The sequence below is a fragment of the Oenanthe melanoleuca genome, chromosome 6 (assembly GCF_029582105.1).
Source record: "Oenanthe melanoleuca isolate GR-GAL-2019-014 chromosome 6, OMel1.0, whole genome shotgun sequence".
NCBI lineage: Eukaryota > Metazoa > Chordata > Aves > Passeriformes > Muscicapidae > Oenanthe > Oenanthe melanoleuca.
The window spans coordinates 15,383,137-15,410,867 of record NC_079340.1 but is presented as its reverse complement, the minus strand read 5'-3'; the positions used below and the strand labels follow the sequence as shown (position 1 = coordinate 15,410,867).

Below are 27,731 nucleotides of genomic sequence, written 5' to 3'. Positions count from 1 at the left end.
AAAGGCCAACCTCAAATACCATGAACTGTATGACAATATTATGCAGCCTGATCTCTCACAAATTGAACTAACTTCTCCAATTAGCTTTTCAAGCTGTCAATAACTAAACCAGCCTCCAATTGGTTTCATCAATCCACAAAAAAAGTTGTCATAAAAAACCCCTCTAACTACACCTTCCTTCCAAATACTTTCAATACATAACCAGCACAGCCATCTTCTCTGTCTTCCAGGTGACCTGTATTTACTGAACAAATATTCAAGTACTTTTCACAAATTTAGGACTCATGGCTTAAACTGATCTTTACTGGTACTGACCCTAAGGGAAGATTAAGTAAGGAATGAAGGGAAGGGCTAGATTCTAAGTTGTTCCCTTGTGTGTCTGCAGTGCACTTATTTAGTTGCTTTCCATTCTGTGGCTGTTGCTTTGATTTTCTGAAGAAATTATGAGAATTTTTTGCTTAGCAGTACACACCTAACTGTGCAGTTCCTGGCAGTATGCCCAAACAGCTTGTAGTGTCTACTGGAATTTATACTGGAGATATTCCACATCTTACCACAACTGCCTATGACCTTCTTCAGACAGGTATCATGACAGAACACTTAGCCAATTCCCTCTCCTGGCAGTTGCTTTAGCACACAGACAATTGCATGGAAACTCATCTCTGCAAAATCATTAATTGCACAACATTCTCTTAACATATATTGTTATTTTCTAAAATTTATACTGAATTGATTCTTAGAAGAACTTCTACCAATATATTCTGAACCAGCACACACAGGGTATCTAGATGCCAAATTTGCCCTTTTGATCATATGCTAAACTCATGAAAGAGGATCCAAAATTCAAAAGTCATCTCCAACTTCAAAAAGCAATTTGATCCAAAAAACACAAATCAAAGCTTCTCAAGGGTTATGCTGTGTTTTTTCAGCTGCACGTGGTTTTGAGCTACTTTAATTTAATAAATTATATTTTAGATAAATATATAATGCTAGACATATACTATGTCAAAACAGAACTGTATAATCCATGTAACAACTATCTTTAGAAAGGCTGTTAACTGTGCCAGTGAAAGTTGTACTTCATTTGAACTAGGCCAGATAGACTCTTCATTTTTTTCTATTTTTCTTTTTTTAACTTGTTAATGCAACAGAATACTCCATGAAGAAGCACACAATAGAGAAAACATCCTTCCCACCCTTCAAAATCAAATTGGCTGCAAAAAAGAAACACAACCAAAAAAAACACCTGAAACACCACAATGTCAAGATGAACGGTGATGTCAAGAATATAATGAAATAGTTTTTTTTGTACACCAAGACTTCATTAAGTATATGGTCCCTGTGAGTGCAGACTCTGACCATTCTGTTTGTCTTGGATAGTGAGCTAGTGGCCAAAGACTTAAGAACATTTTCTTGGTAACAGCGTTGGGTGCTTAAGGGACACAGAGGTTCATCTGAATGCTGTGAATGGAAAAGTCACTACCCTAAAGAGCATATAATTTTATATATGATGGGAAGAAGAAAGCATTTGCCACATTTTATAGGCAGAAAATGAAAACACACAGTTATGATACAATCACAAGAAATGGGTGGTTGGACCTGCATATTTAAACCAACACAACAGTTCATATTATTTTGCAGGACTTTTCCTTTCTCCAGTCTAACAGTACCCAGTAACAGAACAAATTGCAGACAAATTCAGCAGTCCAGATTCCATGGTTAATTTGTAATGATCTTCTGTGACCACAATTTGAAGGAATGGAAAAATGATTCAGCCAAAGTTCAAGCTTCCAAACGCTTTTCTTGCAAACATAAGATTAGGACTGAAGGAAATAAACAGCTGGTTTACAAGTCTGCAGAATTTTCTGAGGAACAGCAAGAATACTAATAGAGGATTTACCAAATAGTTACACTAAGACAAATTTAGTGTTTCTAAGCTAAGTCAAGGATTCTCATATACCTCCATCTTCTAGCTTTGTGTGTTTCCTTCTTCACAGATTTATCTTCTTGCTGCTTAAAAATTTCCAGCAGCAGTGAAAACAGGATCTTGCTGTTCATCCAGAATCCAACGTAAGCAATCTTGCTTACAAGTTCTTCTATTTCTTTTCTTAGTTTCTTCCTTTTTCCTCAGCACCTGGGTCTCCACTGAAACCAAGAAGAAAGCTTTCTCACCAGATATGTTCAGACATTTCACAGCCAAATCTCTAGAATTTTGATGTCTTTACACTTTACCACCATTGGACACACTCCAATTCCCAGCTTTCTCCTAGCTCCCAGCTCTCCAGGAAACCATTTGGTCCCTTCTCCATACTTAGAAAAGAAATGGCCTTTTAGGAATCAAAATTACAATACACCTCTTGAAATCAATGGCATTGTTTATATGAAGTCAACAGACCCCAATCCTACTTTACTATTGTACAGCTGCATCCTCTGCTGTAAAAGCCCCCATAGTTTGATTTTTCTTAGCATCAATTACCATGTCAACAAAACTGAGGCTGACTGTTGGTCTCAAATATCTGACGATGTTTTGAACATGTCTAAATATTGCTAACAGTGCTTGCTATGGGTAAAAACAAGCCCCATAAAATGTGGATAAATAGCACAGCCTCACATGCATAAAATACAACTTAAAAAGTTCTTCCTTGCAGTGCCTCAGGCTCATAATTACATCTGTCAGCTCTGCCTTGCCACTGTCTGCTGCAAGAAGTCCTTCTTGTGGGGCCTCAACTATACTACACACTATGGTGTTCCACATTTCTTCATGGAGAGATTAGAAGTCACTCCCATTGCCCTCCCTGGCACATAGGGAAGACAGCCAGAGCTCCTGGAAGTGGAGGCAAAAAGGTCATTCTCCTTAGGGAGCTGAAAATATCAAGATCACCTATTTGAGTTCCTGCATGGGAGTGTGCTCCTAGAATTGGTTCCCTTCCTCTTACAACAGTAGAGCTGCCCAGAGATGTTTGGATTGAGGGTGTATCTATCAGCTCTTCAGATGTTCATGGACCAGTCCTCAAGCTGCATCCCTCAGTCTGAAAAGATCACAGACGACATACAGAGGAATGTGTTATTTCCCATTAGTTTTGGTACTTTAGACAACAGGGTTTTATTCCTTTGGGAAGATACCTCTATGGTGCAGTTATCTTCCCATCCCTTGCAATAGTTGAGAAGGAATTGCAAACATGGATTACCAGCTGGCCTGTAAACCAAAACCAATTGAACATAGCAGTTCACATTCACTTGCTTGCTTTGCATACAGTTGCTAGATTTCAGGAGCCCCAAAAAAGAAAGCCACTTGCCCAAATAAAGTTCTCAAAATTACTATAATACAAAGTCATCAACTTTCAACTCATTCAGTCATATGGACAAGCATCTAGAGAGCTGATATATAACCCTCATTATTTTCCTGCTACAAATAGCAGGGACTTAAAAGTCCTATCACATGAGATCATTTACTTATAACATAAAGGAAGATTAACTCCTTTCTGTCCTCCCTATAGGACAGAAATGACACTGTAGTTCATCAGCAAAACTGAAAACAGGAAATGTCAGAAAAACACAACAATCTTCTAAAATGCAACACAAACAATGTTATTTAAAAAAAAAAAAAAGTGACAAAACTTTAAAGACAAGTTACTCCTAAGAAAGAAACAGCTTCTTTTCTCCCATGTTATGCCACCAGCTGACTAATCCTGATGATTCACATAGCCAGGTGGAGTTACAATAGCTTTTGAGGGAAGCACTTGCATTTTTACCTAAAGAACATTTGTACACTTTTGACTAAATTAGTGCTCAAGGAACACATTGAACAGCCTGACACCAATGCTTTAGAAGATTCAGATGAATGAACCCAGGCCTTCAAAAATCCTTATATTGGAACAGAGTACTTCAGAAATAAGATTTAGGAGACTGAATCACAACCAGTTTTCATACAAAAGGAAAGCCTTAGATCAACTAAAAGCAGCTGAAACTTGACTGGACCAAGAACACCGGGTAGTTCACTACCCTAAAACATATTGTCCTATTCACAACACAATATCTAACCTTATTCAGGGTATCTCCCACTCTACAGACATAGACTGCATTAAGATAATCAGAAAAAATGCTTATAGGTACATTATTAGCTTCTCTTTAATGAAAAAAAAAAAAAAAGTGGTTTAATTTGTGTCATACTAGATATTTTAAGCACACCCTACCTTGCTGTGAGCTGCAACTCTTATTTCTTTATGCATCAGTGTTCTCACCCTCCTCACTCCTGACCCACACACCAAAAACTGAAAGTAGAACAGGATCACAGATTCCCAGTGCAAGTCTGCATCCCAAGTAAGGTGCATTGCTGTATTTAATTCTTCTCTAGTTGCCAGTGCACTTCTCTATGCTAAATTTCAACCCAGTCTCAGGACTGAGAAACCCAAGTACCTCTTCACATAAAAAAACATCTTGTTACAGTTCTATATACACACAATTCTTCTGTTTTGCCAGTTGCTAGAAGACTAAAAGCAGGTAGGACTTCACTGGTAGATCTGGTCAAAAAATAAAAAAGAAATCAAGTTAGCTCAAGAACTATCTACTCTGATTTCTCCTCTAGTCTGACTTAATCAGTAATTTAGTACACTAACCAGGACTACAGGCAGTAAAGGCCCTTATTCTCATTTTCCAATGTAACCTAGAACATAGAGAACTTGAGGTAAAACACAGACCTTGTGGGTTTTCAGTACTCCTCCTCACAAAGCAGAAGCTCTGGGCTGGGAATCTCAAAGCTTCCCAATTCTAATCAGCTGTTCTGGCTTGCTCAACCCTTCATTGTGTAATAAGCGAACACATGATTTCAAATAGCAATTGCAATTTCCAAGGGTTACATAAAAATTTCTGATTTGCAGATAACTGGGAACCCTGGCCTTATTCTGAATTGGGATAGACTTGAGCTAAGATTCCCTATGAGCCAGAAATGCTTCAAGTTAATAATGCTCAAGAATAAACACTGCTTATAATTTGGTTTGTTAGAGCATCAGTAAGCATTTGGGGCGTTGCAAGTGGTTTCTTAAAGGTAGCACTTAAATACCTTACAAGTACAGAAAAGAGGTTTGGGTTTTCAGCAATTTGGGTTTTGTTGAATTAAAGTTTTTCACAATGCCAGAGATGGAGAGAAAAACTGTGATAATTGATACAGCCATTTAAAAATGTTGTCCTGGACTCAGAGATAACCAATTCTGATAAGAGAATAAAGAATACAATCTGAGGTCAAACCAGACTGGAAAAGAAATTGCCTCATTAGAGAGTAACATGCCTGCTGCTCCTTGAACCACCTAACTTTTCCTGGCATTTTCTAGCCAATAATCAGCATGCCTTACTTGTTGTGATTTTGTCTATGTTTACAGACAGACAACTCGTGTCAGATTATGCTTAGTCCCTCTATGAGGACAGAGTTCCTTACAGTGACATTAAAGCAAGTAGATCTAGCTTCAGATAGATGAAACCTCAACAGCTTATTTATGTCCTAGATCCCTCACTGTTAAATGCAGATTCTTAACTAAACTTGGAGGAGCTGCTTAAAATCAGGTACTGGAGGCTTACTTGTTCTTTCACAGAGACTGAACAACTATATAGTCCATCAGCTGCTGCATCCCACAGCATGTTGCTATGGTTTCATTAACTTGAAGCTGAAGCCAATACCCCAGTTATTTAGAGCAACCCACTGAGGCTTCTTTAAATATAGGAGGAAGAAAGCCTCCTCTTCTACTAGACCTCACAAGGTCTGGAACAGTGAGCAAATTAAAGCTCATATATCTCCCAAAAGCAGCTCTAGCCAAGCCATACAAACCAAGCAGTTGGCAATGCAGTGATGTTGCTCAAGATGTGGCCAAATTGAATCCTAGGAAATGCTAGGAAAGATTTTTGTGGCAGTGCTCTCTCCCGGGATACATTCTTGGTAGCACAATGCTGATGCATATTTAGTGCAATGTCAGACTTCTAGAGGGAATCAGATGCTCTTAATCAAGCTGAGCTTTTCAACGGCTTCCCCTGGATCATAACATCCCAAGGGCTTTGTCTGCTATCCCCATGCTCATACCACCTCATTAGAGTAATATCAGGATAATAATTTACCAGGACTGTGCCAAGTCCATGTTTTTGGAAAACCCAAGAGAAGATATTGAAAAAGTAGTGAACAAAAACCTTTCAAAGGACATCTCTTGTTCAGTAGGACTGCTCTTTGGCCACTAATATTAACTTAGTTTAATATATATCACATCACAGCATGCTTCTGAGAAAGCACATGCTGAGTATTTTTAAGTGCAAATGACTCTTCTTTTTCAGCAATCTTTCTTTGCCACTATTCTCCACTGGGATCTTGGATTTCAGATGGCAACAGTTATGGAATGAGATTACCTGTTCTTTGGATTCAGCCATGCTGGAGTTTATGCAAAGGAGATCAATCATACTGTGTTTTTTCCATGGGCACAGGCTTCACAGGAGCAGTAAAGGCAGAGCTCCTTCTGAACTTTGCTGAGGGAAGAAACCCAGTGTCAAAGCCAGTCCAAATAAATAAAGTCACATATACAAACATGTGCTTCTTTGAATTTAGAGATGTATGAACAGGGTATGAACAGGGCTGATATCTTTGCCACTTGCTCTTCTTTCTGCCTCAAGCTCTAGTAAATTTTAATTTCACAAGACATTCTGGTGTCAATTACACTGGATAGAAGGCCTACCCAGGCAAGTATCACCATCAATGAGATAAGAATCTGCCCCAACCTGTACTGCAGCACAACCAGCATTTATTTAGCTTTTCTCTTACGTACTGATACTTGGTATTTCTTACCTTGAACAAAGCTATCCAGACTGATTGACTGTCTCCAGAAGAGCAGCAAATAGCTGCTTATATCCTGGTGATTTCTGTGATTACAGTCCAACTCGAGAACCCATCACCCCAGTTCTAGTTAAGGATCAGGCATCCCTGTGTCCCAGGAAAGCTGTTCAGTTTCTTTGTCCTCACCTCCTCTCACTGTCAGAATCTGGAGAATGACCAAGTGTTTAAGCTGCAGTTTCACAGAAATTGTTACAGAACAGCATCATCAGACTGTACTTTTAACAAGGCCTGAACCAATCTTAACTGCTGGCCAGCAGAGTCCTGCTCTCTCCTTGCCTCACAGTGCCACACCCCTTCTTGGCACTAACAACAGACACCAAGAAAGTTATTAAGTTTCTCACCAGATCTCAGAGCAAAGATGGCACTGTGAGGACAGATAAAGGCCAGAACTAGCAAATGGAAAGGCAAGTAGAAATGTGTGGCCAATTAGATCAACTTCAGTCATCACAGGAGGAGCACAGATTTTGTAATTCTTGAATCTTATGAGCATCTGAAACATTTTTTCAAGTGCAAGTGTTAGATGCAATATAGAAAGCGTGAATGGAAGGCCAGAGCGAAGTCTCTGAAAGAGTTTTCACAATTAAAGCTAAATTGAATCTATTGGGAAAGGACAAAATTAGACTCCTCTGCTACTATGAACAGAAGAAGCTCTGTTGTTGCCTGCAGCAGCCCTCATAGCCAGAAATGGAAGGCCCAGAAGCTGAAGTGAGGTGGCAGACAGATGAGATGGGTCCTCTAGTTGGCAGAGCACTAACAGAAGGAGTGTAGCTTGTCCACACAGCAAGTCAGAAGCAGAACGAAGTAGCTGCCCTTCCCTTTTCCTATAGACTCTTTAACAATTTTAGCCATTCAGTCTAGTGCTTTCTAGGCTAAGCATCTGTTAGAGCTTATTTTGGCTCTGCTTCAGGTCACAGTCTTGTTCTTGGGAAGGTATTTTGCCAAACGAAATAGAAACCTTTTGGCCCCGGTGCCTGTGAGCAGATATTTAAAATATTGTTTTTGTCAAGGACAACTTCTTTTAATGGGTTGCAAAAAAACCAAATTCAACTTGATAAACTATTACAATCCCTGGAAGCTCTGGTTTGTATTGATTAAAGGGCGATGGAAATCAAAGATTTCATTTTAATGGAGCAATCTTCGAGCCTTTGCGGAAGTTCTATCCCAAACCCCAGATTTTTTGGTGACACAAACTGGGCATTGCTTAAAACAATTAAGCACCATGTCCTCCTTGCATAGCATTTGACTTCAGCTGACAAAATAAATGTGTTTAGCAACAGCTAAGATACAATAAAATCAGTACTGCTATGAAGCCAGAATTATGTCTTAGGAAAGGCTTGCTATTCCACAGGAAACATGATTCTAGTGCCCATGCTGAACAAAGGTGATAAAGTCTGAACACTACCCAATGTAAGCCATGTTAAATACTGCATTGCACTCCAAGTCACTTTGTAGACAGTTGTATCTGCTTGAGTACCTCAGTTGCAGAAGAATATCGAAATACTATTCCCATGATATTGACAGGCAACACAATAGCATAGAGAGATGCCATGAGAAAGCAGACAAAAAAGTATAGAAAAGTTTTCAAGGAAAATTAATAAAAAGAGAATGAAGAAGTGTTTCAGCCTAAAAAAAGGTTTCTGCAAAACTCTGGCTGACATGCAGTCTCATCACCTTTGGGGAGTTCTCTTACAGGATTCACAGTCACCCAAGGGCAACAAGCACTTCAAGGTGAAGTTTTGTTATTTGCTGTAGCCAAATATCAGCACCTCTACAGCTCTTAACCAACGACTCACACATTTCTGTGAGCCTTTATATACCTGTAAAAAAGTTCAAGGCTCCCACAGAAATGAGAAGTATGTTCCACGTGTTACCTTTTCCCCCACAGCCCTCTGATTTACTGTAGATGGTAGCATGACTGATCATCTGATTAACATCTGTCCAACATCTGCTTTTTAGGGAAATCACTCTGCAAATATAATTAGCTGAATCTAGGCTACCATTATTCATAATGAATACCCCATTGTATATTGAAGCTATCACTGATGCTATTCCCTTAAAAAGATTCAGCATACTGACTCAAGAGCATGAGATGTCTGATGGTGGTGTGTGACAGTGGTGCTATATTGCCATCAGCTTTTAACACTCAAATATCCTAACAATCCCCTAAACTGTGAAAGTAGACCACAGAAAAGTCAAAAAACCCAAAACAAACAAACAAAACAAACAAAAAGCCCCCCAAAACCAACCAAACAAATAAAACAAAAAAAAAAAAAAATAAACACCTAAAGCCAAACCCAGAAATTTTTGCAAGATTTGCAACTAATTTATCTGCTTGGCATCATGCTTCTGATGGCAAGACAGTAGCATGGTACCTTACACAAGAAAAAGAGTTCAGGGCTCAGGACAGTTATAAAAAGAGTTGAAGGTGCTTCAGTCCTTTTAATGCCCAGAGATTGCTACAAACTACATTTAGGATTTCCTCGTCTGTCCCCTAAAGGCATACGTAAGCTGAGCCAAACCACTGACTATTCCTGATTTTTATCTGAACTGTAAACTCTTTGGAGCTATATATCCTTTTGTGTCTCTATATGTCTACACAGAAATAATATTTCAGTCTGCCAGAAATCCACATCCCAGACTCAAGAAAGCTACTGAAGCTTTAAGGTGCCATGACCCACATTCTCCTTGTAAAGTCAGTTTCTTGCAAACTCCCTCTGGACTCATAAATATAGTTCTGTTTCCAATAACATGATTCTATTTAATGCCTTCTGCATTTAAACCCATAATCCTTTAATAACTTGGGAATATCTGAAGATATTAAAATAAAAAAACAAAAACCACAACCCAACCAGAAAGCAGTTGGGCATCCCTGAAGTTGATAGTTTGTATGAATAAGCCATAGGACAATAAAAGGCCAGACTGACCATAGTAATAACTCCCAATGCTGACTTGAAGAAATTAAAAGCAGGCCAGGAAGCTTAATTCTAAATGTGTTTTCAATTGATCTTTGTTCCTGATTGTGTTTAATGGTTAGCTGTTTGAGAAACCCTCTGGGGTTCTGCTAGTTGATTTCAAACTGGGAAACAACAAGCAGTAACACAGAGAGAGAGATACTTTTCTTTTCAAGAGAGGGAATTTAAACACCGAAAAACAAAAAAGAAAGATTTCTAGGCAGAGCTAGATAAGGGAAGGTGAGGGATATCTCCCATAAATGTGCCATTGGCAGAAGGGAGCCCTGCTGGTAGCTACAGAAACAAATGGCTGAGATGATATTTCAGTGATGGATCAGCTTGTTTTTCATTCCAATGGATAAAAAAAATTCAAAGGGATGTAATTCAGAGTAGCAAATGCCAAATGTTTAAGAGAATTAGAACAGAGAATCCACAGACAATCTAAAAACAACTGTGGAAATTCTGAATTTCTCATTTCAAATTACACTGTAAAAGCTGTGAAGTTGTAGCTGCAAATAGAAATTTGACTTTTCAGAAGGGGCCTGGAAATCAAACCTGAACAGTCTAAGTGTGTTTATGTACTCCCCTCTGCCACAATAACAAGTTGAGCAGTGCTGTGAAGACCTGTGATTCAGCTGGAGTGCTGGGTAGTTGGCATCAACTCTTTGTGCAGATCAGTCCAACCAGCCTGATGCAATTCACTCACGCAATGCTGTATCATGCTTTCTGATGCAGAAAGGCAAATTGGCAATCAGAATGTAGAAGGTGAATTCATATGTCAGTGCTTATGGTATTTCAAATCTAGACAGATTAGTTAGGACAGCATTTAGCAAAGAGCAAGGTTTGATACAAGATGAAATTAAATGTTGCTGCTGTACCTGAGATCTCATCTCAGCTGAAAAATTATTTATTATTTTATTATTTTATTATTTATTATTATTAATAGTATGGACACAACACTGTTCTCCTTCTCCTTAGGCTAGTTGAAGACTTCCTCCCTTTCCAAAGTGCACAGTCTCTGGGTCAGGAAATGCCCTCTTCAGCTTCCTCTCAAAGCTGTTTCTTCAAAGGGTAAGGTCTTTCCTGCCTTCCCTCAGTAAACTGTCTGTGCATATCCTACATGTAAACCTACCCTCTACAGTATCATCAAGTCATATTTTGCAGAACTGGAAAACTGAGATCTAAAGGTTAAATGACTCCCCCAAAGTCAGTGGAACAGACAGGAGGATAACACTATCCCAGTTGTTATCACACACTTCACACTGTAAGAGCTAAAGCACTACCCAAAGCACGTCTCTGACATTTTTTCAGTTATACAGACATGTTGCCTTAACATCACCCAAATGCCATTTACAAAAATGCATTGGGCCCTCAGGTCTCCAAGGCTTCTACACAGAAACTGTCCCCTGGGTTCTATTCCCACTGTTCCTTTCCAGCTTCTATTTCTATATGTAAGTCACTATCTTCTTACCTTCTCCCACACTGCCCACTTACTCATCCAACACATCATGATGCAGCTGCCTCAAACTGGAAAAAACCTGCTGAGCTGTGAAAGGACAAAAAACACTGTCAGACCCTGGTGATATAAAAATCATATAATTATTTGAGTTCACAAAACAACATTTTTGCCATTCCATATCTTGGCAGACCTCCCTCCACCATCACATGAAATATGTATTTTCCCTTCTAGTTACATCACTTCTGCGTGCAGATTTTGTCTCAAGACACCAAAGCACATGTTTCTGCTGAATGACACAGCAAACATTGCCAGTCTCAAAAGTCTTATTCAGCACTTTTGAGGACATATGCAATTTTGGTCTGGGCTGAAATGTACAGACAATGGTCATTTTGACCCATGCCATAAAGGACACCAAGGAAAAGGACATGCTTAGTGGTAGGAATAGTTAAGCTATAAAGTGATTGTATAAGAATAAGGGACTGGAAAAAGAGATTATCTTCCCAACAAAGCACACTGACACATTAGCTGTTAGAAGCGTTAGACATTTTTAACATTTGAAATCTGCCTGCACAAGAACTTGCACACTTATCTGCTATCAGTGGCATTACACTTAATTTTATTTGGATGTCAGGTATTCAAGGACACAGCTCTTCTCCGTAAAAAACGCTTTTAAGTCAAACACAGTAGCAGCAAGTTACCAGAAAAAAGGAACACTGTGTTTAAGGCTGCCTGCCAGAGATTACTTATTCAAGTTGATTACATGGAAAAGACAGTAGTGCAGCCACACTTCTACCCCATACTCCCTGAGGAAGAAAAAAAGCCAAGTCATATCTAGGTTTTCTTCAGTTCTCACTGCATGGGGTAGGCAGGAAGAATATCATATAAAGACACAAGGTTTGATCTTGCAGAGTAGTGCACCTAACTGCCTTACTAGGTCAGTACAAGCACATCCTTAGTTTTAATTACAAGAAGTGTATAAAACGCCTCTCATCTGAAAGCTGACTGTCCATGATTTGAGCCAAAGCAGAAAATAATCATTATTATAGATCATCAAGAAGCAGGAATGTCTTGACAGATTGGGGAGTTCACACTCTCAAAGACTCAAAATACTTTTCATTTCCATGTATTTCAGTAAAATTTGGGGTTATACTATCATATCACATCTTAAGGTTGCATAGTCATAACATCCATAAGTAAATTTCACCATTACATTCTTATGGGAAATTAAGGTAGAATTTTATAAATTATAAGAAATTAAGTAGAGTTGCAGTAAAATTAACAAACTCTACCTCATTGATTCAACCTTAATGTTCCTAACTTAAGAAATAAGCTGCTGTGTAAAACACCTGTAATAAACACTGGTGGGAAAAGCTGTATGCACAAATTCCCACTTACGCTACTTACTTCAAAGCCACAGAGCGAAGTCAGCAATTAATTAGAAATAAGAAGTGGTTATCAGGCTGTGATGTGCTGGTGTCGGAGGCGACCAGAGCCGCAGAGCCAGCAGTGCCCCCCGGCCCCAGCAGCGCTCCCGTCTCCGGCCCGAGCCCCGCGGGGCCCGGCGGGCGGCGCGCGCCCTCTGGCGGGGAGCGGCCCCGGAGCGCCGGCACCGCGCCAGCTCTCAGCGGGGAAGGACACCTTTCCTGCTCACCTTCGGTAAGATCTGCCGGTGTCCGCACCATAAATATACTGCTGCGTTCATACAGAATATAAGGACTAGCGTTTTCAGTCAGGAACACACTCAAGAAAATAGGGTGAGCCCATGACTGTACAGACTATGGGAGAGGAATGGTGCGAGACAACAGAAGACTCTTTCAGGGTATCATAGTATCATAAATTCATTTAAGGTAAAAAGACCTCTAAGAGGATCAAGTTCAGCTGCTAACCTGTCCCTACCAAGTCCACCACTAAGCCATTGCCCCAAGTGCCACACCGACACATGCTACTTCCCTGTTCCAATGTTTGACAACCCTTTCAGTGAGTAAATTTTTCCTAACATCCAACCTAATCCTGGTGCAAATTTGGGTTATGTCCACTTTTGGAATAAAAGCAGTTAGCCATGGATCCCAACAGTATGCAGTAACTTACAAATTTATAACAAGAAAGCATACCACCAAACCCACCTTCTCTTCTTGAAGAGCATGTTCCAAGTTATTTCTGATACATTCCCACTAAAGCCTGAGGGGGTACGGTACTGCAACGTCAAAAATCTGCCTTTCAAATCAAAATGCCTTTTACTGTGGTTTTTAAATGTATTTCACCCATCTTTTTTTTGACAGGTTTCTCACTGGTCATTGGAAGCTATGCAAGAACTACATGCAAGACCTAAATAAAAGCAGCTAAATAGGTTTTGGGACATATTTCAACAATTTAAAAATGTCTACACTTCTCTGAGCCTAGGGGTTTGCCTGGGGTTTAGGATACTTTTTTTAAATGCACAGCCCTTCTTTATTATGTGTTTCCATTTTCCCTCCCTGAGTGAGTACAAAACTGACCATGAAAGTACCTGTTGCCCTACCAATGCCAGCCTGTGGGCATTGTTCTCTGTTAGTTTCCACGGCAAGTTTTATTGTGTACTTTTACTTTAGCTTGGATCTCTGTATTTCCATACAGTGACTAAAAAGCACCAGGCAGCCCCCAGTGTGCTATTTTTGATCACCTAATGACAACTTCTATTGCCACTCCAACTTTAGCAAAGGTATATTCTTTTATCAACATGATATGCAATTGACACTATACCTTATTATTTTTAGGTGATATTTAGATTTTCACTCTAAGCATTACCTCAGTAGTCCTATGTGTCAGTGTTATTTCTCTGATAATTAAGGTGGCCCCATAGAACATTACACAAAAAAAGCAGGGAAGGGCTTAAATCCTTTTTGCTGAAATGATGAGGCTGAGTCAGCTGATGCATTGTGCTGGGAGCTGGTGGCTGTCAACAACTGTCTTCTGTCTGCTGGCAATCCCAAATGCAGGAATATCTAAGACACTTAATGAAGATGAAACAAGGGAACTATTATCTTTTTTCAATAGGAAAAATCCTGAGACAACCCCCCCCTCAAACAAACAAGTCAACCCCTCACAACCCAAAACCTGAAACCATTGTCCGTGACTGCACCATATAAAAGTCCTGGATAGAAGGCAGAACTAACGGATCCTTGCATGGTTAAGCCCCAGGCAGCAGCCAAGAAGAACACAGCCTCTCACTCACAGCTCCAGAGACTCAGAAGGGTAAAAGCTAGAAAACTCATGGGTTGAGATACAGTTTAATAGGGAAAGCAAAAGCCACACACACAGACCAAAAGAAAACAAGGAATTAATTCGCTGCTTCCCATGGATGCAGGTGTTACAAAGCCAAGTAATGCAGAGTCCCCAGGCAGGTAAAAGAGAGAGCCCTATATTGCAAAAAACAGGCCTTTTTAAGCAGTTAGCCCCTTATCAGGTGCATTCCATTTAAGCACAACAAATGTAATTCAACCAACCACCATAAACCACAATGTGAGCACATAATGGTTATATAACTTGTTTTTCTACCTCCAACTCAGCTGAGTCACTTTCCCATAGTCCTCTTCTACTTAGCCAAAGTAGCAGGCCTGAGCCATGATTTTACAAGGGTGACAAGGCCCTTATTTTATACGGTTTTACCTACATCCAACAGGCAGGTGCTCAGCCATCTCCAGGAAAGCAGGATCCCATCACCTGCACTCATTACTTGGGAAGACAAGAAAATATCACTCCCAACATCCTCCACTTCTTCCTTCTTCTCCTACTTTATATACTGAACATGATGTCATGTGGTCTGAAATATCCCTTTGGAATATCAGTTTGGGTCACCCAACCGTATCTTTTTCCAACCTTGTAGACAGAATGTATAACAGAAAATCTTTCTTATAATAAAGGAATAAAAATAGCATAGTCAATCCCATGAAACTAACCAGACAAAACTACATCCTGAAATGATGAATCAAATCAATTGTAGATATTATATTTTACCTGTAATGAAATGTAACAAATATCCCCTAGAACAAGAAATGATGTTAATCCCAGTAATATTAACAAGATAAGAAGATGATTACCAATAAAGAAATTACACATCATCAGTGAAAATGCAGCTGACATGACAGCAAATGCAATAATAATGACTCAGTCACAATCAAGGACTATAAAGAGAAATTATACAAGAGCAGAGCTTGGGAATAATTATATTCACCACCAAAATCAGATGCAGGGAAACTTAGCAAGAGAAGCTGTAAAATCAGAAGGCCCTGAGTCACCATGCTGATCCATGTGCACATGTGAATGTGTTTTCTGTGTCCCTCTAGGCACTCCAATTCTACTGCAGTGGGGTAATATCCAAACATCTTAATCATATCAGTAGATGGATGTCAAGTTTTCATCAATACACATCCATAAGTGTACCTACCCTCCTCTAAAAGTAAACTGATACTTTGTGAAACAAATTAAATAATACTAATTATAAAGGTCTTCATTTTTTCAGCAGTCATTTAGCAAGGAAAAAAGTTTTGTAGCTTGGACACACTTGCTCCCCACACAATCACATGATTGATTTTCTTATAATTAGATTTATACAGTGTTTGTATTAAGTGGGCTTTGTATGAGCCAACCACTGAGCTTTGACTTTTGAGATACAAGTTGTCCATCTTCACTCACTACATACACTCCAGCACCCTGTGCAGCAACTTGATATCAACATATTAAAAGAAGGTTATCACAGTTGTCAGTTTTGAAGCACAACTGCTGTTTCATATTAAGTTGCCCAATTTTTAAGGTGAAAATATAAATGTATTGTGGGTTCTTATAGAGCCTTGCTTGCTCCACGACTCTGCAGCTGACTATGCCAAATTAAGCACCAAGCCCAGTTTGATGCAAACAAGAATGAGATCAAACAACTACTCTCTAACAAGAACACCTCACACATTAGACTTCTCAATGACACATCAAAGCTCTGGGAACAGAAACATTATAAAGCTTTATGCAATTTGACCCAGCCATACCCACAAGAAATGAAGGCTGCATGGAGAAAGACTAAGAATAGGAGATCTAGTTTTTACTGGTACACAGACCTGGAAGTGCTTTTTTGAAGAGATAAAATCTGTTCATGCTCCTATGCATTAGCTCTCCTTTGTAGATTTGAAAGTTGTTACCCACTCATGTAAGAGAAGCAAACTGCTTCCACGTAGGCAGAATGTGTAATCTTTTTATTGAGGTGCTTCTTTTATGCTCAGGAGCCTTCTTCAATGACACAATTGAAACTGCTCATTAACTGATGACGTTCAGGCCTCAACTAATGAAGCAGAGAAAACTCCAAAAGCCATCCATCATGACAAAATGGGTAACAAAGAGAAAACAAAGTTCTGAAAGAATCCAGTTCTCTTAGCAGCTATTGAAAGCATACATGTCTCACTTCACAGAATATCCTCAGATGAAAGGGACCCACTGATCCAACTCCTGGCCCTGCAAAGCACCATCCCCAAGAGTCACACTATGTGCCTCAGAAAGTGTTCAAACACTTTTTGAGCTCTGTCAGGCTGGTGCTGTGACCACTGCCCTGGGGACCCTGTTCCAGTGCCCAAACATCCTCTGGGTGAGGAGCCTTTTCTAATACCCAAGCTCAATCCCCCCGTCACATCTTCAGGCCATTCCCTCGGCTCCCGTCACTGTCCCCACAGACGCGGTGCCTGCCCCTCGACCTCCCCTCAGGAGGAAGCCGCGGGCTGCCACGGGCGTTCACACCTCAGCCCACCTGCCCCACCCGCACGGCTTCGTGCTCGGGGGCGAACACACGGCAAGTGTCATCCAGTAAGTGAATTTGTTGGACAGTCACTAAACCTTGGATACGGGTAACCAGCATTTCCTGACAATCACTTACTCTTCTATGGCCTGTCTCACAGGGCCAAGACCGCAGGGGCTGTATAGGCCAGCCCTGCTGGAGCACCTTCCCGGAGCGCTGCGTTTGCAGCTCCGCCACCTCACAGCCGTGAGGCGGCCCCGGCCCTCACAGCGCCCCGAGCCCCGCGGCAGCGGCCCTGCCGCGCCCGGCCCGCCCGCACGAGGGCGCTCACGCAGCCCCGCCAGGGAGCGCGCAGCCCGGCACACCGGGCTCGACCCCCCCGCCTCCCTGGGCAGGACTGAGCGGCATCTCTGCAGCCAATAAACGGCCTCAAAAACTGGCGGGGCGGGAGCTGCAGGCCAATAGGAGAGCGGGCAGCGCGGAGGCGGGGAATGCGAGAGCCCAATTGAGGAACTTTCCGGCCCCGGGATGGTGGGAATAAGAGTAAGGTTCAGTCACAGACGGTGCGCGCTTCCTCCAATCAGAGCGTCTCCCCTCATCGCAACGCCTCGGATTGGCTAAGAGTTGGCCTTAGCTGGCTCGCCTCGCCAATAGAGAGGCAGCGCTGCATGACAGACGTTCCGGTCAGCCAATTACTGACGGTACGGACGATCCAGCCTCTCTCTCTTGCAAAATGGCGGCCACAGCTCCCGGCGCGGCTCCTCCGGCGGCCGCCCCGCCGCAGAGCCCGACGGCGGCTCCCACCGCCCCGGCGGGGAGCGCTCCCCCCGCGGCCGCGCCGACCCCTCCCGCCGCGCCGGCCCCGCCACCCGCCGCGCCACTGTCAGCCGCGCTCTCGGGCCCCTTCCCCGGCGGCCGCGTGGTGCGGCTGCACCCGGTTGTGCTCGCCTCCATCGTGGACAGCTTCGAGCGGCGCAACGAGGGCGCGGCGCGGGTCATCGGGACGCTGCTGGGTAAGAGCCGCCTCACGGCCCGGCCCGACCCGGCCCGGCGCAGCCTCGGGGCAGCGCCCGCCCTCCCCGCGGCGCCCCCCTCACCCCCTCCCTCCCTCCCTCCCTCCCTCCCTCTCTCCCTCCCGCAGGGACCGTGGACAAGCACTCGGTGGAGGTCACCAACTGCTTCTCCGTCCCGCACAACGAGTCCGAGGATGAGGTACGGGGGCGGAGCGGGGTTCTCTGGGCGGGCGCGACCCCCGCGCTCCCGCTGCTGGCGGCCTGTGCCCGCGTTGCCCTCCGGGCTAAGCACCCTGTAACCAGCTGTCTCCGCACTGTCCCGTTTCTCAGGTGGCTGTGGATATGGAATTCGCCAAAAACATGTATGAATTGCACAAAAAGGTGTCTCCTAGCGAGATCATCTTGGGCTGGTAAGTTCTCCTTCTGCAAGAACATGCAAGTAGTTCTGCTGATTCCTTAAACTACTTAAATACATAATTCACTTTGTCACAGATGAAGAAGCAGAAGCACTAATGCCTGTGACAGCCAAATCTTGCAACTCTTGTTACACAGTCAGTGGTAAAGCTCCTGCAGCTCATAAAAAGAAGAGGTGGTATGGGAGACTTAAAGGATTTGGTTTTGTTTATGTCAAGCAAGATATTACAGATAGGTGATGTGTTAGAGAATGTGTGTACAGCTTTGTTAGAACTTACTACCTGTAATACAACCTGTGCCATGGAAGTTAAGTGGTTAGAAAGAAGGGGGAATACAAAAAAGGCTTCTAATGCACCAAAGGCGTCAGGAGGAATCTCTGATACCAGCTTGAGTACTTAGTTCTCTGTTGGAAGTACCTGTGTGTGGAATGTGAAGGAAGATCAGTACAGTGTTATGGGAACAGTCTGTGTCTGAGTGTGTGGCACAGTGTGTTTATCACTCTTTTCATGCCCCTCTGATGCTACAAAATTATTTCATTTTATTCCTGTGGAGCAAGCTTCCTCAACAGCCTTCTAATGGCACAGCAGAGTGCAGTTCCAGTGACAGGAGTTTCCTTGAGGATGTGAGATGCTAATTGTAGAGCAATTAAAGGAGCTAGAGTAACGAGTTAGACCTCCTGCAGAAAGATGTGTGATTTGTGGAAGACAAAATTCGTTCAAGTTTGTTTGGTATGCTTTGACTTACATAGATGAAAAAAATGGGTCTAGAACACAGTGACAGAGAACTAAATACTGGTTGTCTGATGTCAATTTATTGATGTTTTATGGCTGGTACTGCAACACTGGCCCTATGCATATTTTGGCCATCAGTGTGCTCAGCCTGTGATTCCTACAATTTTAGGGACAAGTGACCATAAACTAAAAAATTCTTAGTTAAAACACTTACGTTTGGCTACAGCTCAGTATTTGGAAATCTGTTTAGGATCCAAACCTGTTAAATACCAACAATATAAAACATTGGGCACTTGAATGTTGGAAGAGTGGCTCTTCACCCGTGTGTTCTTTTGAAGGTATGCTACAGGTCACGACATCACGGAGCACTCAGTCCTGATCCATGAGTATTACAGCCGGGAAGCACACAATCCAATCCACCTCACTGTGGACACAAGTCTCCAGAATTCACGCATGAGCATTAAAGCCTATGTCAGGTACTCTGGGAGGCTGCATTTCTGGGAGGGGGAGCAATCTGAAATACTGAGAGATGCCCCATCAGGGTAACAAGAAATGTAGTGGGGTGCAGTGTGCTTTTTTGGACAATATTGTGCAGTAGTTAAGCATAGTGGTGAGCCAGGGATCATGGTTACTTCTCATTGGAATGTCTTGACCATTGTATGTAGGCTGAAAGACTTCATTAACTGGAACCTCATTGGGGTGGGGGATTGTGACTTAATTAACAATTTGAGAACATATTTGGGACGTTTCACAGGGTTCACACAGCTAGCAGTAATGTCACTAACTTCCATCACACTACTGAATGCTAGCCTATAGCCATAGGGTTTATTGCTCAGTAGTGCATTTATACAAGTCGGAGGATTAGTGTGGTTAAAACAATTCCAACAGCATCTTCTTGATGGGTCTTTCTTCCCCTTAACCCTTAGCAATTCTTAGCAATTAACAATGGAGATTAAATATTGAGAAATTAAATTCTTCCACCTCACTGAATTCCTCCCAGTATTGGCTAAAGAGCTCTGCTCTGTAAGGAAAAACCACTTTTCTTTGTAGAGAAAGTACTGCTTCCTGACTGTGCTTCTTTAAAATGGGAGCTGTTCCATGACATCTTACTCAAAGCGTAAATGGACTTCAAGTACCTTGAATAATAGGTATAATAAAGGCGTTGAGAGTACTTTGTACTTGAATTTTGTCATATTGCTTGTTGTTTCAGTAATTTCTTAAAGCATGAAGTATTTCAGGATAGAAGAGCACCTTCTCTAAAGGCCAGAAGGAACTTTGGCTGATAGTTCTTCATGCATTCATGCTGACGTCAAACCAGCTAGAAGTATTCTTGGATGAAAAAGAGCAATTAATAGCATGCCAGAACTGATTTCCTGTCCTTAATTATCCTTGGGTCTTAAAATTGCTGATTTTGGTGAGAATGAGTAACATACTCATGTTCACGCTCTAGTTCTAACAGAGATCATTGAGATGGAAATCTCTTCCTTCTTCCCTTATGTATGTCCATGCTGAAAATGTTTTGTTGTTCTTTTTTCTTTTTCTAGTGCCCCAATGGGAGTCCCTGGTAAAACTATGGGCGTGATGTTCACACCCCTAACAGTGAAATATGTTTATTATGATACAGAGCGGATAGGAGGTGAATGCTTTCTTCCTATTTTGGTTTATAACTATTGTTGTGACAATGTTCAAATGCTTCTTTTACCTTGGTAAAACTGCCATTCTGGGAATTTTACTGGTAATCAGACTGTGTTGCTGAAGCTGACCTAAAAAAATCTTCAACAAGTTAAGGGTTTAAACTGGTTTCTGTGGCAGTCAGTTTTTTTCACTGATCCTCCTTTTGCTTTCAGTGGATCTTATCATGAAGACCTGTTTTAGCCCCAATCGAGTGATTGGCTTGTCTAGTGACTTACAGCAGGTGGGGTCAGCCTCAGCCAGGATCCAGGATACACTGACCATGGTGCTGCAGTATGCTGAGGATGTGTTGGTAAGGCCAGCTTTTCATCAGCCAGAAAAAAAAGCTTGATGTTAACTTGTGCATCTTGCTTTTTTCTTTGTTATGTGTCTTTCTGGGCCATAAACTTTGAGTTCCACTTATGCTGAAGTGTGTGTTTCTTATGCTTAGTCTGGCAAAGTGGCTGCTGACAACACTGTTGGGCGCTTCCTGATGGATCTTATTAACCAGGTGCCAAAGATTTCACCAGAGGACTTTGAGACCATGCTGAACAGCAATATCAATGTAAGATCATAATGATTTTTTTCTGTGCCTTGCTAACAATTCTGCAAATTTGTCATACAGACACAAATTTGTCTGTGATCTATCTTTTCATACAAACATGCTAATAGCAAATACAGCTTTTTTATTGTCAATAATTTGGAGTTTTAAGGGATAAGGGTGGATAAAGAAGCTCACCATTATCCTGCAAGCAAGTGCAGGCAAAAGTATTAAGCTTTAAAAACTTAAGAATTTTGCAAGTCAACTGAAAACCAGTACCAATTCTTCTTTCATATTGATTGGACAGTATGAATTACCAAACTGAAGTAATTTTTATTTCAGCCATAACTGGTGACTTGCCAGATTCTTTTGCCTGAGCTGGAGTTCTGTCTCTCTGCATAATGCTTATGACATGAACAAGGTTTTAGCATGCTACTTGATTTCTGTAACAGATCTTTAGAAAACTTAAGTTTCTGAATGTGTTGTTCACCCACAGTCTGTAAGACCAGAACTAATTTTTAATATTTATACCCTTTGACTTGTCTGGTTAACATGGGTGAACTCAGAGTTAAAATTTTACAAGCAGTATTCCAGGAATACCAAAAGCTTCCTGCAAGGGAAGCATTCTTCAGGACAGGACTTTTCAGGACTACCAATGTTTCTTGTAGCTGATTGTAAAATGCTTTACAGATGTTAAAAATTCAGTTCTCTAATAAGCTATGATTTGTTAATATTTCTGATCACTTATTTTTTTCCCTCCCTTTCAGGACCTACTGATGGTAACCTACTTGGCAAATCTCACACAGTCACAGATTGCTCTCAATGAAAAACTTCTGAGTTTATAAAGAAACATTTGCCACCCTACACTTGAAGGAGCCCGAAGAATGTGCAGATACTCTTTTCTGCGGTGTTAGAAATTTCCTTGGACTCTAATTTAATTACCAACACGACGTGGTTTACATCATTATTTCCATTGCTCTGAAAAATCCCTACCATGCTTTACGAAATTAATGGGAATGGCTGCAGTTCAGTCAGTTCAGTTGGGCCTGGTATTTTAAAATATGGAATATGAGAATCTTTTGTCTCCTGGGTTTGTCTACTTGTATAACAAAATACAGCTTTATTGTAAGAATGTATTTGGAATAAAAGTTCCATTGCAGTGGCAACAATGGCTTCTGTCCAGAAAAAAAACTTTCTCATTTATTGTGTAATGAATCCATTTTTGAAAGAGGGGGGAGGGTAGGATGGCATCAAGAAAGGAAGAGTGCAAGTGAGTGAATTCCAGTTCTTTGCAGGTTCTTTTTCCAACTGTTAAAGCACACTGAAAGTGTGGGGATTTGTTTTGCATATAATATGCTTTACCATGAAGGACTGCAGAATGGTCTCTGGTTTATTAGCTGTGTATATCCCTTCAGCAGGGTACTGACACACTACAAGACAATAAATTTAGTTCATGGTATCACTTCTATGCATATAATTATTTTCTGATTGTTTGGGAAAGGAAGAGATTTGAGGTTAAAAATTGGGTGCTGCCAGATAGGAATTTTCTATTCCATAACACTGTATTTCTGTTAAAATTATGTGAAGAAAAACCAAATTTTCCCCCCAAGACATATTTCATGTTAACTGAGTTCCAACTGGAAGAAAGCCAATACAAATATCAGCTGTAACATTACCTTTGCTGAGGAGGTGCTCTGCTTTAAAAAGGTTAAAGCATCCCTCTTCTACAACAAAACTGTTCCCACCTTACTAATGACTGTATCTAGTTTGGTGAATGAATTTGAAGTAGGCAAAGAGAGTGCTGTCTAAAATAATTCTGATAATTTGCCATCTTAATTCAAGAATAAGACTCAGATTACAAATCTACAGATCCTGTATTTGTTGTTCCAATCTAGAGAGTTCCCCCAGTGACTTAATGCTAAATTCTAATTGCAAGGTCAATGTAAGTAAAAACTGAAGGTCCAGCAAAGATTCTCCTCTACTGGAAATGTTATTTGTGAGCATTAAATAAGTATTAGAACTCAACTCTGTTTTTTCATTAGTCTGAATAAAAATGTTTTGCTTTCCTTTCTGTTTTTTAAACTTAATATTCTTAAATTCAGACATTTAATGTTTTGAAATTTTCAGATCAAGGTGTCTTTTGAAGAAAGTTTTAACATGAATGGAGGAAAAGAGGAAGCAGCAAGTTGGATAAATTGAATAATTACTGCAAAGAAGTTACAGGGGCTCTGATCTCTCCTGGCAGGAAACTCTTTGCCACTCCCTGTCAGGAAGAGGGAGAAAACAAAAAGAAAGCTATTCAGCTTTTAGAGTGTTAAAATTCTATGTTGTTTTATAAGCTGGTGTGCACAAAAAGCAAAGTTCCAAGAAGAACAATTGTGACCATTGTGGATTTGCCAGTCCTTGCAAGTACCTGCAGACTAATGAAGATATGTGATAGGGGACTGAGGTTTTAACTTCCTAGGCAGAAAGATTTACTGCAAAGCTGAGGTGTTGGAAGTGACCAAAGTCCTGGAATTTAGGTCTTTGCGAGACAGGACATTGCCAAATGCTTGGAAGTGGAGTAGGAAAAGTTTCCTTTCTAAAAATTGTCTGATTCCATCCATTCTGTCCTTGTGAATGGACACATGGTGATCTTCACTTTGACTCTGGAGTTTTGAATACCTGATTTCAAATTTCAGTGACCACTTTTATGAAGGACAGCACTGCAAACACAATCATTTTGCTTAATTGTGAAGCCTGAGCTGTGCTGTTACCTAGAAGGCATTCCTTCTTGAGAGTTGTAAAATGTTGACAGAAATTACTAAAGGTATTCTATTAGAATTGTTCCAATCTGGAGGAATCTGTCTAAAGACTTAAAGTTCAACAGAAAATCTGGTAGGAAAAGCTTGGGAGTCAAGAAACATCACTGAGGATTTCAAGCTTTAACTCTGCATTGATTTGTAAACTTTTTTTTTTGGGGGGGTGGGTTTTTTGGGTTGTTGTTTGTTTGGGGTTTCTTGAGGGTTTTTTCTGTGTTTTGTTTGTTTCTTCAGAATGAGTATAATGCCAAATAATTGACAGTTAGTCATGACAGATAATTCTCTGGTATTCTTCTGTATACTATATTTAGTCACATTAGTGACTAATTAGTGACATACAATAAAAAACCTCCATCCTCTGCGATGCATTCAGCATTTTCTTTTCTTAGATGACTACTCTGAATGAGTATAAACTCCTGGACATTACTGCATTATATTTATTTCTAGCAGTGTACATATTTTCCTGGTAAATATTAGGCTTTAAAATACCTTGTTCAAACAACTCTTTTACTAGCTCACAGCACTGAAGTAATGGTCCAAATTATGTAAATTATTAAGAATGTTAAAATATTTATGATCTTTAGATTTTTTTTTAATCCTGGATTAATTGAGCTCATCTTGGTTTTTTTTTATAAAGTTCTTGAACAGTTCTTTTCCTCAATACACATAATAATATTCAGAACAGAGTTCAGTGTTACAACTGATTCTTTTGTTCTCTATGGTATAACTTGGAGGAATGTATCAAATCCATCTGTTTGTAACCTTGGGCCTTCCTCAGACAGCTTCAACAAAGAGAGTTTCAGCCAAGCACCTCTGGGCAGTACAGAGGCAATGAAATTTTATGGGTTTTGCAGTGAGCACAGTGACTTTGGACAAGCTGCAATTTAATAAGCACACAGTCACTATGCTTTGCTTTGACAACTTCCCAGCATAGTGCTCATTCATAACTCTGAAAGAGCATGTAAATCACACAAGTACATGAAAGTGCACTGTTTCTTGTCAAAATGAATACTTGGAGGATAAACTATTTATATTTATGAAATACCTTCATAAGAATTCAGGAGGAGATGGTAATGGTCCACTAGCTTTTAACTGATGAGACTCAGCAGAAAAAAGTTCTATATTGTTGGGAATAGCAAAGCTTTTTCTGTTATCTCCAATTTGAAACTTAAATCCTTGTTGCCAGAATAGCAACTTCATTTGGTGATTATTTCCACGTACTGGGATGAAGGCCACTAGATAGATCTGCCTTTTTAGTTGAGCCACTTCAGTTTCTTGGCAGAACACTTAAACCTGCTGTAAAGAAGATGTTGCAGCAGACCTCTCGTTAGGGGTAGAAACGAGCCAAGACACAGACTCTCATTCAACAACATAAAAAGAGTCCCAGTTTAATGTTCTTTACAGATTAGCCATCCTGACTCTGCTATAGCAAACTCCTAGGGCCCAGCTGCAGACTCTGACTGCTGGCTATTTCCTGCTAGACCATGACTGCAAGTATTGGTTTGCAGACTGAACACAGGCTTTACCAGCTCAGCTGTGACTGCAGGCTCCAACATCAGGTGCTAACTCCATTACATCCAACCTGACCACATAGCAGATCTTTTACAGCAGCAACTCTCTTCCTTGTCTCATTCTTCTTTTAACGTCTCTGGAGCCTTCCTTCCTCTGGGCTCCTCGACCTCCAAGCCCCTCCCTAACTAGCTACCCCACCCCTTTTATCACACTTATTTTTTTCAGTCACAGCTGCAACCCATTAAAGGCAAGACTATTTCTGGGGGGTTTTTTTTGTAATTACTACAACTGTGGCTTATCAGGGGCAAGGCTGCCTGTAATCTCTTCTACACCTACAGGAGGAGGCAGTGCTTTGGTGTGTAATTTTGTGAACCTGTGGACATATGCCACTTATGCCTGAAATTTATGGGTTTAATCCTAAAGCTTGAAAGGCTGATGTGAAAAGGCTGGACACACAATCCTTCTAGAGCAGTTAAGCAGAACAAGCTGTTGTTCTGTGCTTTGAGAAAGGGTGAAACTTCAGTTGGCTTTCCTCACAATGGAACTAGAGACTGGCTGGCAACTCAGTTGTAAGGGCTGTGTGAAACCCTGATGCTCAGAGCAGGGCGGGTGGAGCACTAAGGTGACTCACAGGGCAGGACTCCCCTGAGCAGCTAACCAAACCCAGAGCTCCTCCTGAAGTGAGCTGACCTCGCTCTGCTCCCTGCACATGGGGAAGGTTCACTCAAAGCCTACTAGGACTATGCATTTTAATAACTGCAGTCACAAGGCTGTCTAACAGGAAAAGTATTTTTAGTACATCATGCAGACTTGGACCACTGCAGTATCCTGTAGGTTTGTTGCACTTTGACCATGGTTCGAAGCTGACTAGTTCTTACAACAAACTTGGGGAAAGGTTTTTGTTTTGAATTTAATTATATTGGCTGGAGTAGAACACCAAAAGTAATACTTTATATTACTTAAGTGGGAAATAATGTTCCATGCAGGATATGAAGAACAGAGAAGAAGCAATGCTTTAGCTACCTATATCACCAACAATAAATTCTTCTGGAAAAAAGGGTTTGTTTCAGCTCTTTTGGCAGCACTCAGCACAACTATGTAGTTGAGCCAAGTCACTCCAGACCAGAATTCTGTCCAGTACTATGTCTTAGGATCAGATGCAAGAATATTACAAAAGAGAAGAACAAAAGTTTGTTGCTCCACAAAACTAAAATTTTCTAATAGCGAGAAGCTGCCTTGACTCTGCATGGAGTTTTAGAAGCTTTCCTAAATGTGTAGGCTCTAGGTATAGTAACAAGCCAAGGGATTTCCCTAAATACAGAGAGTGAAATTAGATGACCACAATGGCTCCATTGCATGCTTTAAAAAAGTAATTCCAAACATTCTCGTTGATACATAAACATTCAATGCATTTAACAGATTCTTCAGACACATGTAATTTTGTTGAAAATATTCTCTTCTTCCTTTTACACAAAAAGGAAGGAATTTGTTTTAAAATAAATTGTTCTTTTCTTGAGTAGCTCAAATCAAAACAGTCCACTAAATGAAAAAAATAGATAATCATGTATTTTATAAATGTACTTGGTTCTCATGGAAACCTGTCCTGAAAGAAATGTGCTTAACAGATGACATAAAGTAGACATGCACTCAGATTGTCAGCTGAAGAATGCTGTGAGGATTAAATTCTTAACGCCACTCCTGATGGACAAACAAGAGAGAACAAGCCCAATTTTTCTGGATAGGTAATGTATTAGACTCATGTGGCTTTAGGTGCTCTTCATTTGAAGCAAGCAAGCATGGTAAATTATTACCCACCTATTTTCTCCTGTCTGCACTTCACGCTGTTTTACAGACAAACAGAACAGTGGTTGTTATTTCATCTGGAGCTGAAGTGCTGCACCAGGTAACAGGAATGAACCAAAGCTATTTGCATTGAAATGGTCTCTAAACTGCTAACATGTTTGTCATAAACAAAAAAGGGGATTTTTAAAATTACCTCAAGTAACTGGTGCATAATATCA

The 27,731-nt window shown here is 40.8% G+C and overlaps 2 protein-coding genes across 5 annotated transcripts in view; one reads left to right on the top strand and one right to left on the bottom strand.

Moving 5' to 3' along the window:
- Positions 1-934: 934 nt before the first annotated feature.
- Positions 935-27,731, bottom strand: part of LOC130255059 (potassium/sodium hyperpolarization-activated cyclic nucleotide-gated channel 2-like) — a 27,615-nt gene continuing 818 nt past the window's right edge. The window contains exons 1-5 of one of the 4 annotated variants that reach the window (XR_008840856.1): positions 6,385-6,492; positions 4,417-4,520; positions 3,124-3,196; positions 2,882-3,029; positions 935-2,145 (exon numbers count right to left, since the gene is read on the bottom strand). Coding sequence is in view for 1 of the 4 variants with exons in the window: in XM_056495332.1 (XP_056351307.1) it covers positions 2,015-2,145 (131 nt within the window). In the remaining 3 variants the exon portion in view is untranslated. Of the gene's footprint in view, positions 2,146-2,881; positions 3,030-3,123; positions 3,197-4,416; positions 4,521-4,697; positions 5,196-6,384; positions 6,493-27,731 lie in introns of those variants that run through there. The other 3 variants (XR_008840857.1, XR_008840858.1, XM_056495332.1) reach the window with 3 other exon arrangements.
- Positions 17,742-23,464, top strand: EIF3F (eukaryotic translation initiation factor 3 subunit F). The gene is made up of 8 exons (XM_056495331.1): positions 17,742-18,040; positions 18,169-18,239; positions 18,371-18,450; positions 19,524-19,661; positions 20,730-20,821; positions 21,033-21,169; positions 21,308-21,421; positions 22,165-23,464. Exons 1-8 carry the CDS (start codon positions 17,761-17,763, stop codon positions 22,240-22,242), a joined length of 990 nt encoding a protein of 329 aa, XP_056351306.1. The 5' UTR covers positions 17,742-17,760; the 3' UTR covers positions 22,243-23,464.